The 13,891-nt window shown below is 33.0% G+C and overlaps 1 protein-coding gene across 10 annotated transcripts in view; it reads right to left on the reverse strand.

Moving 5' to 3' along the window:
- The window catches only part of Ctnna3 (catenin alpha 3), a 1,637,747-nt gene that overhangs the window by 1,539,678 nt on the left and 84,178 nt on the right, over positions 1 to 13,891 (reverse strand). For 9 of the 10 annotated variants that reach the window (XM_063239556.1, XM_063239557.1, XM_063239560.1 and 6 more), the window contains one exon: positions 4,946 to 5,049. In XM_063239556.1, coding sequence (XP_063095626.1) covers positions 4,946 to 5,044 — 99 coding nt within the window. In that variant the 5' untranslated portion in view covers positions 5,045 to 5,049. Of the gene's footprint in view, positions 1 to 4,945; positions 5,050 to 9,898; positions 9,952 to 13,891 lie in introns of all 10 variants that reach the window. The other variant, XM_063239558.1, reaches the window with a different exon arrangement.

Consider the following 13,891-nt stretch of genomic DNA (forward strand, 5'->3'; position numbering starts at 1 on the left):
AATGATAAGAATACATAAAAGTATGTGGTAATCATGATTCCCAATCATACTGGTTTGAATCCATATAATGTTATCACTCACTAATTGCAATGGTTTTAACCTGGGTTGTTAGATTTTTAGTATCGGTGATAGCACAAATAGCTCTTCTGAAGAAAACAACACATCATAAAAGCTAGTACTGATTTAATATCATCTTGTTTTGAAGTCCCATCAAGGTGTTGTACACCTTTTTCCACTGGTTTGAACATATTGTATCTTACTATATTTTACTATATGCGATAGTATAAACAAAATTTTTTATAGGCAAAGAGATAATATAAAAACCATTGTTCGTTTTCTGTTAACTGGTTCTAAAGACCCTGTAATTTCCTCATTCTCTTGAATAGGTTCAAACTGTCTTGATATGCTTGATGCTATAGTATATGAAGTTATACTCAATTCAAGGAAGGAGGCACTATGGTGACTACTATTATGTTAAATCTAATAATAATAATCTGGGGGTGAAACACAATGATGCTTAAATTGTTCGGTTCTGACCTGTGTTGTTCTAATACAATGTCCTCTTTTACCTCAATTCCACCCTTTTTAAAATTAATCTATTTTTTTTATTTTTTTTTCAATTAAGGGAAAACAATTAAAAAATAGTGGGATATATTATAATAACTTTTGTGTTTTCCTATTAATCTGATATGAACCCCAGTATTGCTCTCCTCATCTTGTTCTGTCAGATTTTACTATATTCTATTTTGTTTGATAGTATCAAGTTTGAGGGTATAGGCAACCACTTTGAAGGCAATAAGATTCACTATGATGTCCGTTATGGTTTGACTATTATCTTCTTTTGAAATCCTGTAAGGTCTCCAGTGTAGGTTTTACTGGTCTTGTTCTGTACTGTTTTGATCAATTCTATGATACCTGATGATATAGGCAACTTTTTTAAAATAGCAAGAGGCACAATGGTAACCATTTTTGATCACCTGGTATTCTATTTTTGCATCATGTACTATGCCCATCCTTCTGTTCTAACCGACTCTGTTTTGTTTAGTCACGTTAAGTTTTATTCTCTCCAAAAAAATAATAAGAATTGTGGGAGTAAAAAAACCCAAAAAGTGTAATTGTTATTAAAAAGAGAGGAAAGGAAGGTGGTCTAAGGGATATAACTGCATGTATGTTTGAGTGTGTAGGATGGAAATCCATATTACTGAACTTTTGCTGGATCATTGATCAGCACTGTCTGCAATCTCATTGTATGAATGTTCACTTTATATGCTTTAATTTTATAATTTGGACAACTGTTTCAAAGATGACAATATGTAACCTATTAACTAGTGATATCTTACTGTATTTTTTTCTTGCAATTCCATATTATTTGTACCCTTTTACTGCTTTGTTTATTTTATTTTATTTCCTTTCTTTTTTTCTCTTTAAAAAAAATAACTCTGATTTGAAATGTACACATTTTTGATATGGAGAACCCTATTATTTAAAAACTCAAGTGTGTATCTATATAATTTTGTTATACTAATATTCTGCTTTACGGCATAGTTCTTACACATTATAGATATTCAATAAATTATTAATGTTATTAATTTCATATGACTTGGAAATAGCCAATATCTACAGACTTTTTTGTAGTTTGGATATTGATAAAGCAACATGCCAAGCCACTTTTAAAAAATCAACAAATATTTTCAAGAACACTGATAACAATCAAGGAAGATAAAATTAACTTTACATTAGCATTTAACAGAGAACTATTTGGCATAAAATAGGTACTTATTTCCCTTTGCCTGACTCATCTGTTTGCTAATCATAAAATCTCTAAATCTAGATAATACATCAAAAGCTCCTAAGATTAGCATAAACACACTTTCTCTAAATTTTGCATTTCTTCCAAATCAAATAAAAATTATTTCATTATTTTTATCCTTTTAATTTTTTAAGGTGGCATCAATAAATGTTTATAGATGGGGAAATAATAGTTTTCAAACATGCCAGAAAACACACACACATATACCATGCCAAGTATACTTTCACCAATGTACTTGACTAAACCAAAAGATCTATTAGTTTCTGTTGCAATGTAAAAAGTAGTTTTCCAACAATAATTGCTCCATTCATAAACAACAGGTCATCATCTTTTGTGATCAACAAGTCTTAAGTGACCAACTCACATGTAGCATTGTTATAGAACAAATAAGTGTTATGCAATAGCATTAAAGTAGCAACCATTTCCAAAATGAAGGCCATTTTCATACTCCATCTCCCAATAGTTGTACAGGAAAAAAATCTTAAATGAGCTGTGATATCTTATTTAAAATTTTCCAAAGAAGCTTGGTGATATGTATGAAAAAGCATAAAAATCTCATATATTGCTCACCTTTTTTACATTGAGTAATTAATTTAGAAAATTAAACCAAATTGATGACAAAATTTATGTGCAAAGATGTTCAGCAAACCAATTTTTATAATATCAATTCATATACTCTTTTTTTGTTTTGTTTTGTTTTGTTTTGTTATTTGTACCGGGGATCAAACTCACAACCTTGCACCCGCCAGGCAGGCCATATAGTCTTATATGTATATTACCTAAACATCCAAAAAATGAAAGACTACTATAAAAAAAAGTGATAAGGTCATATGATATATAACTGAGTAGTAATTTTATTAAATTGTTCTTATAAAGAATGAGGAAATTATCAAAATATCATCCTAAATGGAATAGTAGGCTAAAGTTTACATATAGTACTCTCTCTGCCTTGTTTACATGTGTATTTTAATTTTTATATGAAGAATATATATTATTTACATTGTAAAGTACTAAAAAGTTAAGAAAAAGCTGTAATTTTACCATATTAAAAATAAATGCATCAAAACATTAATAGTTAGTACTTAGTGGTAAAATTTAGAGTTTTTGTATTCTCTTTCTCCACCTCTACCCCTCAGGTTGTCTGTTAGTGTTTTCCAATTTTTTCAAAGAACTCTCTCAGGAAAACAATAAATAAAGGCTTTTTATTTTCTACTTTTTTTTTTTTGTCTTTTTCCTTTTTATCGGTACCGGGGATCGAACTCACGACTGCCTGCTTGCAAGGCAGGCGCTTATGCCGCTGAGCTAAATCCCCAGCCCCTATTTTCTACTTTTTTAACATGAAACCATCCTATGAATAGCTAGACTGATGTTTTAATGGTATCTCAATAGTTATAAATATTAATTTCTTATCAGTATTAATATCTTAGACTGCCAAAGTTAATGAAAGTATCATCAGTGAAGAACATGTTTTGAATTGTCTTTCCAATAGCAGATCTCAATATATCCCAAGTAAAGTGATGTACAAAGTCAATTCTCAGAGGAACGCCTCTTCCTGCTTTTATCTCACAGAGAATACAAGCAGAACATTTTTAAATGATCAGATCAAAGTCAATGTAGTTTCTTACCCAAGTAAACCTTAAGTGCTTTGAGTCTAGAAAACAACTTAGAAAGTATGATACAAGGTAGATTAGAAGGGGGGATTGCCTCATGAATTTGGAGTTATGGATAAAAATTTAAATGTTTACCATTGTATCAGTTTCTTCAAACTCTGCTTTAAGAAAATATAATACATGAAATCTGGATCAGATAATCATAGTGTACATGATTAAAAGATTGCTCACTTTACAAAGACTTTATCAAAAATAGCTCCTGTTCTCACACATTTCAGTATTTTTAAACATAGTTTCCTATTTTACAAAAGAACCGCCATTTCCCTTGGAGCAAGTCACTGGAGTTCTTTATATAATAAATATAGCTTTAATCATACTTCTTGCCTTATTCTTATGACTACCAAGCAAGATAAACTATATAAAATACTATGAAAATTATATGTACATATTTATATTGCTCTTGTTAAAAAAGAATCTAGGATAATCTTTCAGAATTTTATTATTAATACTAAACACATATTTTCACTTTTAACATTTTAATTAAAGGACCATTTTAGAAGACACATTCATATATAAAAATCAAGTCTTTCCAAATAGTTGTCACCAAGAAATCAAATATTAACAAATGCTGGAGGAGCTGCAGGGAAAAAGGAACCCTTCTTCCCTACTGGTGGAAGTGTAGACTAGTGCAACCACTGTGGAAATCAGTGTGGAGATTCCTCAAAAAACTGAGATTGGATCCAGCTATTCCAGTCCAGCTATTCCAATTCTGCATATTTTCTAAGAAGAACTGAAAATATTGTTACAGCAATATATGTGCACCCATGCTTATAGCAGCACAATTTGTAATAGCTAAATTTGGAAACAACCCAAATGCCCATCAACTGCAGAATAGATAAAAGAAGATATGGATGTATTACTCAGCTATAAAGTATAATGGAGTATTACTCAGCTATAAAGAAGGATAAATTTGAGACTTTTATAGGTAAATTGAAGCAAATTGAGACCATACTCATAAGTGAAATAAATCAGATCATGTATATAAATATCATATTGTTTCCCTAGTGTAAAAAACTGAAAGAGTCAGTAGGATCCAAAATGTACAATAGATATTGTGAAAGTGGAAGGGAAGAACACTGCTCAAAAGGAAAGAATAACTGGGATAGGGCAAAGGAGAAAAGAAACAAGGGAAATATATATATACACACATATATATACAAGATAATTAACTATACTACTAATCTCTGTTAGCTTGTCAAAAGGAACAGTTTGTGCTTTCGTTGTTCAATTGTTTGATCATTTTTTAATGCTTATATTTTGTAATCTGAACTACTCTGAAGACAAAACGCAATGTATTATTCAGTGTTAATCGCCTATTATTTTGTTTTGAAAGTCCATATCATCATCTTTATTTTTTCTGGTTTTGTTGTTAAAATTTTAAAAGCTCAAGTCTTTCCTTGGATTATTTTTCCCGTGCTTTTTAACTTTCTGCAGTAACTGCCCAGAACGTCCAAGGTTTTCATACCTGGATTATGAGTGGCTCCAGTAGTTTCTCTACAGTAAATGTTTGGACCTTCAGATCCTGAGGGTTGATATTGAGTGTAATTGGTGTTTCAGCCGACATGTTGCCTATGTGCAAATACACAAAAATAATGCTTATTAGTAAAGAAAATATATTTAAAAGAGAACTCAAAAAGTTATGAAGTAGGTGAAATTTGTATTATTCAGTACCTTTTCCTGATATAAACTATAGCCCTCAGAGGATAAGGGTGACAAATCCATCATCAGAGAAACAACATAATTGCTTAGGTACACTAACAAATTAATCTATGCTAGTAAATTAATAACTAAACTGAAAACCCATCAAATGGGTTTGTATTTGATCGATAATCTTACATACAAAGAACTGCCAATTTGATGGGACATCCTGCAGTATGCAGTCCTTTGATTTCCATGAAATCATGGCACTAAACTAGCACACACATGTTTTTATTAACGATGACTTGGATGAGAAGTCAGGTAGAACTTTGGAAGATATGAAATATCTCTGCTAGCTTTGAGGTTGTTTATTTTAGGGTTTTGCAGAAAGGGGAAAATTGCTTTTTTGTTGTTGCTGTTGGTCTGGTATTTTTTTGTTTTGGTTTGGTTTTGGGTTTTTTTGGTACGGGGAATTGAACTCAAGACCTTGTGCCTGCCAGGCAGGTGTTTATGCCACTGAGCTAAATCCCTGCCCCTAAAATTACTTTCTTACATAGAAAAGAAATTAATATAAATTAGGTGTTCCAAAAAGAAAAAAGAAAACCCTCAGAAGGCATTGATATGCAGGCAAGACAAATAAGAAAAAAATAATAATTATAAATCATTCTTCAGGACATTAATATAATCTGTAAGAGTCAATTTGAGACATTTGTAGAAAAATGGTTGTACCTGAAAAATATGTTGATTGAGATAAAAATCATACAGGTTTAAGTATTAACCTATTAATATTACCTATTCATCAGTAATCAATTAGCAAGTATTTACTGAAAGTCCTCAGTGAAGGTTACATAGAAAATTTTTAAAAAAAATACAGCTCTCCTATTACACTTTGACCTATTTTAAAAAACAAAAACTCTTAAATTAAAAAAAGTTTTTTAATCCTGCAGTCCCCAGAAACATGTATCTAACAATGTAAAAACTTTCTAGCTTATCTTCTACCTATTTTCTTCCACAGTTTTAAAAATTTTCAAGCTAAGAAAAAATAAAAATTGGCCCCTCAAAAACACACTGATATCCTTATGATGCCCATGAAAACAAAAATGCAATAGTATTATGCTTTTTTCTATTTATTATTATAAATAAGGACCATTTTTAATGGAATAATTGGCTATAGATGGACAGATGGATATTTCACGATATCGCTGTTATTCGGGGTCAATTCTTTCATTTTCTCTACTTAATTTTAATGATTCTAGGATGGAGAGTTATTCTCTTTCCTAGAGCTGTCTCCAACTCCTAAGGGATATATCGTGGTCTCAGGATAGAGTTCATGTTCCCTCTGAATTTCCTCCCCTGAGTCTGCCACCATTCTCCTCCACCTTTCTCACCTACCCTTGGCCTAGTTGCATAAAATCAGCACCTCTTCGCTAATCCACTTTTCCCACTCTATTGAATATGCCCTCAAGGTCTATAAATGTGTTACTGTGTACACTCAAAGATATTCATGGTCTCTGTCTGCACCTACAGGTGAATGAAAAGCACAGTGCTTCACCAAGGCTCTTCTAAACTGTATACCTGATACACATTCAGAGAGAGCCAGAGAGACAGCGAAAGAGAGAAACAGAGATACACAGATGCAGAGAGAGAGATAATCAACTGTATTCCTGACACACATGCAAAGTACTATCCTCATTAACTCTTATCTTGACATGCTCCAATTTTTAGTTTAATAATATAATTTGTTTAAACAAAAAAAAAAGAGTAGAGTTTAGAAGCCCTACTGTTCTTCATATGTTATGTTGTAAGACTACACTCTCCACTGTCAGTGTCTACCGTGAGCCTACCAGCAGAGGCTGAGAATCAAAAGTCCAGTCCCCCGCCCCATTGGCAACTGAATGGTTTCAAGGACATCTGGAATTGATAGCAACTAAGGAGCATAAAGCAACTAAATGCTTGTATTGTTGGTTTGATTATGCTGACCTGGGGCCAGAGGTCTGAGCATCTCTTGGAGGATGACAGTATGCAATATAGCAGATATGTGGGATCTCTTTCTATCTTGTTTTTGAAGGTCAACATTGCTTTCACAGTCTTGCTTTGCTCTGATTAATTGTTTTGCCCTATTCAATATCCTTTTTTGATTACTGTTTTTGGTTTGATCTTGCTATACCTGATTGAATGGACTATTGTGAAGATAACAAGATATACTATGGCACCTATTATTGTTATCCTGATATCTTGCTCTGAAGTTCTATATCAGTTTCACTGCATTGTCTTGATTGGCTTTATTCTGTCTTGTTTTGTTGTATTTTACTATCTTTAAAGTAAAAAAAACAGACTATACTCCTCTGTATGCTTAATACAAAAATGTATATATGAATTATTCTTGAGAATAATGGAAATCTTTCAAAAGACTGTCCTAGTAATTTAGCATAGTATTTGTACATAGTCAAAATAGTGAATTTCATACATATTTATAATCAAAAAATATTTCTAATTCTTTCATGTATCTTCAGAAAAGTTTAATATTCAAATAAAGATGATTATACTGAAAGCCTCAAAGGAATTAATTATAACAAATTTAATTATTTATAGAAGCACTTAAGTTCAATTATATTCTCTAAGGTTTTCTATACTATTAAAATCACTAATGCATACTAATCACATAGTATCAAAACAATTTCTAGTCAACATAGGAAATTATAAGCAATTAGAAGTGGTAGATAAAGGACAATTTACATATTGAATGTCCTCTGGTTGAATTAGCCATATTGCTAAAAAGAAATCTTATGTATTTATTGACTAAAACCTGGAGAAAAAGTTGATAGTTTTATATAAAAACCACCATCCTTGTTGATTGAAGAAATAGAGTATGTTTTGTGAAACGTAGCACATTTCTAGATAGTTCTTTTACTAAACATGATTCAAATTGCCTGCTTGAAATCTGTTTCCCAATACAGTCAACTGTGGTCTTAGTCTATGTTTTCCTTTATTATAAATCATTTACAAAAAGCACCTCTATGCTGGGGATTTAACTCATTGGCACAAGTGCCTGCCTGGCAAGCGTGAGGTCCTGAGTTCAATCCCCAGTACAAAAATAAAGTGCCTCCTATTCTCTTATTTTCTAAAAGTCATTTTGCTTTGGAAAAATAATTATTCAAACTGTATTAATTAAAAGTGTATTATTCAAACTTCTTTTCAAATCGAAGTATGTTACTCTTATATGACACATAAATATATGAATTTATTTTATTTCATCTCCTTTCTGTAAGTGTGAACACTGTCTCATTTTCTCAGCTATTCAGCTAAAATATACAAGACATGATTTAAGAAAGGACTCAAAGACTATTGCAAAAATTTTCTCTTAAATGTACTTTTAAGAATGAAAAGTTTTGCTTAAGTTTAGTTTTGGTTTTGGTTCAATTTTCAATTGTTCCATTGACAGCTTTGATCTCTTCTAATAATGGCCAATCTAAATTACAGAAAGGATATTCCCTTGATGGCTTTAATGCATAGCCTATAGCCAACTATGCAATCTAAGATACGTCTTTCAGTGTATAACCTTAGGATTCTATCAAGAGTGTTCACAAAGGAGTTTTCGTGTTACCTTGCTTATGACAAGTACTATTTTACATAAAAATCAGTATTGCTGACGTTGTTTTGTTCTTCCATCTAAGAGACAAAAGTAGAGGACATTGTTGTGACCTAAAATAATATCTAAATGAATCTTCACAGTCTTTAAAAACATATCATTTCATTGCAGAATTCACTATAGATTTCTCAACCTACACATCCTTTTTAGAAGAATATTTTTCAGCCAATCAATAAAAGACAAACCTAATTTAATTAAGGTATCTTCTAAGTCTATGTTCAGGTCTTTAATACATGTTAAGTAAAGAAAATTACTCAGTTAATTTCCCTATGTTAAAAGTATAATAAACCAACAAGTCCTTGAAGAACCTTGGCTACATGTAATTATTATTCTTTGAATGAATTCTGTTTCTTATAAAAATCTTTCTGATCTTTTACATCTGTCCTATTCAGTAATCCTGATTGATTGGTGATCAGGGCAATAAGAAGCAGAAAACTGCAGAATTTTACAAATGAAGTTGCAACAAGGTCAAATTTTGACAAATTATTGCCAATACCACAGCAATACTACAACATAAAATAATCAAACACTGGCTAATGGTGGATGTTATACTACAAGACATTTGCATTTTATAGTCTTTGAAATCTCAAGAGCTAAAGAATACCTCCCAAACATTCAATAATACCTCCTACAACAGCCTTCATTCCAACAATGTACCAGACTCAGATGAACAGAAATGATGAGAGGTTCACTCTACCATTAGATGTTAGTGATTACTTTTGTAAAGTACTTTCTTAGATTGAATTAAAAATAGATCATTTTTAACTTCTATCCAATAGAGCTGAATTTTATAAAATGAGAGAAGCACAGGTTTAGACAGACTATAATAAAATCCCAGTTTTCCGCATCTAAAGAAGAAAAACAAATTTCTTGACAGTAGATAATTCTAGGGACAGAACTCAAGGCAAGGCAAACTCACCATAAGAAACCTTCCCTTCTCCCCAAACTATCTTTACTCACTATGCCTGAATTTTCACTTTATCCCCATTTCAAATTAAGCTGATATAAATTTAAAATTAATGTAGTTTAAAACATATTTAATTTCTTAAACACAGTTAACTCTGAGAATTCATGATAGGGCACACATATGTCATACATTGATATGAACTATCTCTTTGTTCCCCATCTTACCCCTGTGTATGTCTCTAATTACAGCAAATGCCTCATTGTATTTTAATCATGTCCTGGAAGCAAAAGAAAAGCATGTTAAAACATTAGAGTTGTACAGAGGTCAATGGAAAACTTCACCTACTTTCACAATTTGTTGAGATATTACTATTCTTTCACAAACATCAAAAATCTTTTCCACCTTATCCCTCCTTCCTATAGTAATTCATCATCTCTCTGGTCTCCAGAACCCAGAGATGAGACTCCTCTCAATAAAGTTGTAATTGTTCTGCATCAATTGATACTTTTCTTGTGGTGTGGTTTGAAACATCTGAAATATGACTTCTATAGAAAAGTCCCTAATGGCAAATAGTTAACATTCTAAAAAATAAACTTTTATAATGCAATTAATTTGGTTAATTTAGCCAAAGATGACCAATTTTTCTTTAAGATTATTAAGTTCCATGACATAGTCATGTTTATTTGATTAGTCTATTTTGTACATATTGTACACTTATACTGTCCAAGTCTTTTTTCCAAAAACTATTGAAAACTCAAGACTACCGAATATTTGCACAAATAATTTTTATTCATCCCTAAATGCAGATTTTTATTTTGTCTACCTAACAACAGTCCTAGTCAAAATTTGATTTTGGACAACTCAGCATATTAACATTCCCTCTTAGTTTCCTGTTTATCTTTTCATTTATTCAATATAACTGCTAGAGTTGCTAGTGAAGTCATTGAATAGAAGGCTAGGCATGAAATGTGAATTTGACACTCTTAACAAATCTCTTTTACATATAAAGTGATCTCTGTTATGCTGTACATCCAAATGCCACCCCATAGCTTCAGTGCTCCAGAGGGGACTTTTGAAGAGTAACTGAATCATTGGGGTGCTACAGCTAAATGTGATGTTAGGAGTCGGGGCCTGGGCAGCAGGAGTGGTCACTGGGGCATAACTCAGTGCGGTCTATCTCCCTTCCTGTCTCCTTCCTTTGCGTTCTGCCTTCTGGCTGCCTTGATCAAGCAGCTCCCCTCTCCAGTTCCTTCCACTTTGCCTTCCTGCTTTGGAGCATGCCTACAATGGAGTAAAAATAGCCAAAATAAACATCTTTTAAATTGGTTATTGTGTCCCAGGGGTAAGGAAAGTGTCTGAGACAATTAGTTAATAAACACTTTAGACATGATTTTCAACCAGATTGCTTTTATATGAAATAGTCTACTTGTTTATTTTGTCATGAAAATACACCATTGGGAAGCTTTTCCAGATGTTTTACCAAGACAAACCTATGCTTACTAAGAATTCAGTGTTCTACAAATATTTAATTTTACTCATGTTGTTCCTGGAGGATCCATGTTTGACTACTCATAATTACTGAGATTTATTTGTGTTTTATTTTAGTTTTCCTATAGTTTGGTACATAGGTATCTAATCTGGTTTCAGATAACATTGTTTTACCAATTTTGAAAATAAGGATGTTTGCCTTTCCCTGTTATTCAGTTAGAGATGCTATAACAAATGTAGCATAAAGTGGGGAACTTAAACAACAAACATATAATTTCTCACAGTTTTAGGGGTTGGAAAAATCTATATCAAGGTGTTGGCAGACCTGGTGTCCTGTGAGGGCCTGCTTTTTGGTTTGCAGACAGGGCTGTCTTGCTGTATGCCTACATTGTGAAGAAGAAGAACAGGGAATATCATGTCTCCTCATAAGGGCGCCTTCCTTTCATGACCTAACTTCATCTCAAAGACCCTACTTCCAAACACCATCACCTTGGGGATTAGAATTTCAGCATATGAGTTTGGATAACTACAGAGGCCACCAAAAAAACTGTATACACATTTCAGGAAAAGTAGTATGGTATTTCTCAATAGATGATGTAACCTCATATAGGAGACCTTAGAGAATGTCATATGTCACAGAAAACCCACTACACTGCTGGCCCTTAGAGAAAAAACTAAAAATGCATGTACAGCAATGACCAAGATTACCCAAGCAGCAGTTCACCATACTAATAAAATGTCCCACAGCTAATGGCCACCACTTTGAGCAACTCTTGTAATTGTAGAGGCTAAAGGTAACTTGTCTCATTATGTCTCAATAAATTTAGTATTAAAATATTTATACAAGTTTCTAGTTTCCTGAAGTGTGGATACATTTTAATGGACACAGTATAATATAAAACTTGCACAATAAACTCCACACAAACCTGCTTTTCACCCCCATTTCCACCTATATCCCACCTCTCTGCATCCAATGTAATCATTTGTTCAGCCTAACAAGAAAAAACACAAATGCTCTATCCACTTGACAATCTAAAGAATTTAAGGATTATCAGAGAATCAATACAGTCATGAAATTGCCTAATGTCATACATAATGAAGGAATTCCTTTCAGGTGCTACTTTTATACTTTACAAATACTTTCCCTGAGTTTGTTTAGAGAGAACCTGTGTAAGCTCTTCCACCCAGCCTTTTGAACTATAAGAACAAAATGAGATGAGAACACAAGCACCCCTAGACCACAGGGTAGCATTCATTTATTTATGCATTTATTCAACTTATATTTATTAAATGTCTACCCAGTGCAAGTCATGGGGATGGAGAGACCGTAAACTACATACATAACAACATTGAATCATTTAGTATGTTAGAAAATCATATGCACTATTTTAAAAAATAGAACAAATAAGTGGGATTAAGTGATAGAGAAGCTGGGAGCAGACTTCAGTATTAAATAAGATTAAGAGTGGCCTAGGGGCTGGGGATTTAGCTCAATGGCATAAGCACCTGCCTTGCAAGCAGGCCGTCATGAGTTCGATCCCTGGTACCGATAAAAAAAAAAAAAAGATTGAGTGGCCTCATTGAGAAGGGAAACCTTTGAGAAGAGTTGAAGAGGTGAAGAAATCACCAAAGCAGACATACTTGGTGGACGAGCACTGCAGGCAGATGTAGCAACACAGTGGGAGCCTATGGCAGGAAAACATAGGCATATTTGCAGAACAAGGCAGAGCAAGATGCAAAATGCATAGTAAGAAAAAAGGTTGAAGATCATCAGAGCTATAAATCACATCAAACTCCATGAGAATTAATACAGACATTTGAACACAGAGAAGCATAATCTGGTTTATACTTTGGCAGGATCATTAAAGTAAACAAAAGAAGGATCAGTTCTGGTAAAGGATAACAAAAGAAGCAAGACTACTCCCTGGAATCTCCAGTAGTAACCTAGATGAGAAAGAATAATGGCTTAGGCCTGGTTGGTACCAGCAAAGGTGGACACAGTGGTCAGACTGCAGAAATATTTTGATAGCTGAACCAACAGAAATTCCTAACGTACTATATATAGGCTGGAGAGAACTCAAGACAATTCTTTTGGTCTGGAACAACAGAAAATCTAGAGTCACAAGAGGAGTAGGAATATAACAAAACTATTTGGGGACATCACAAATCGAAAATGCGTATTAGCCAAGTGAAGCTTATGCATAGGCAGTTGGAGCCACAAGAGTAGAATAACAGTGAAAAATTAAACCTGAATGAAAATAAAAATTTTGTGAAGTTGGCAATATAAAAGTAGGTGAAATGAGATCATCAAGGGAGCATGAAAATTGGAACGAGACAAGTTGGTTTCAAAGGACTGTTGTCAGTAAATAGAAATATAGGCAGTGGTATTAACAGTAGGATTATAATTCAGAACTCTGGGAGACTCAGGTAGGAGGATCACAAATTCAAGCACAGACTAACCAACTTAGCAACTTAGCAAGACCCTGTCTCAAAATAAAAAAGACCTGGAGATGTAGCTCAGTACAAAGGCCCCAGGTTCAATCTCAAGTATTCCCCAACCTAAAAAATTTTAAAGTAGGATTTCAGAATTAATATTTGCCTTTGAGTGAATTACAGAAACACCCCATCTAGGCCGATAATGAAAAAAAATTACCCTTATGGGTGGAATGATAACTTGTAACACCAGTTAAACTGCATCAGCCTGGTGCTGAGTGTGGACAGCCCGCCTG

This window comes from Cavia porcellus, unplaced genomic scaffold (assembly GCF_034190915.1).
Source record: "Cavia porcellus strain 051 isolate PalLab524CR breed Dunkin Hartley unplaced genomic scaffold, mCavPor4.1 scaffold_28, whole genome shotgun sequence".
Classification (NCBI taxonomy): Eukaryota; Metazoa; Chordata; class Mammalia; order Rodentia; family Caviidae; genus Cavia; species Cavia porcellus.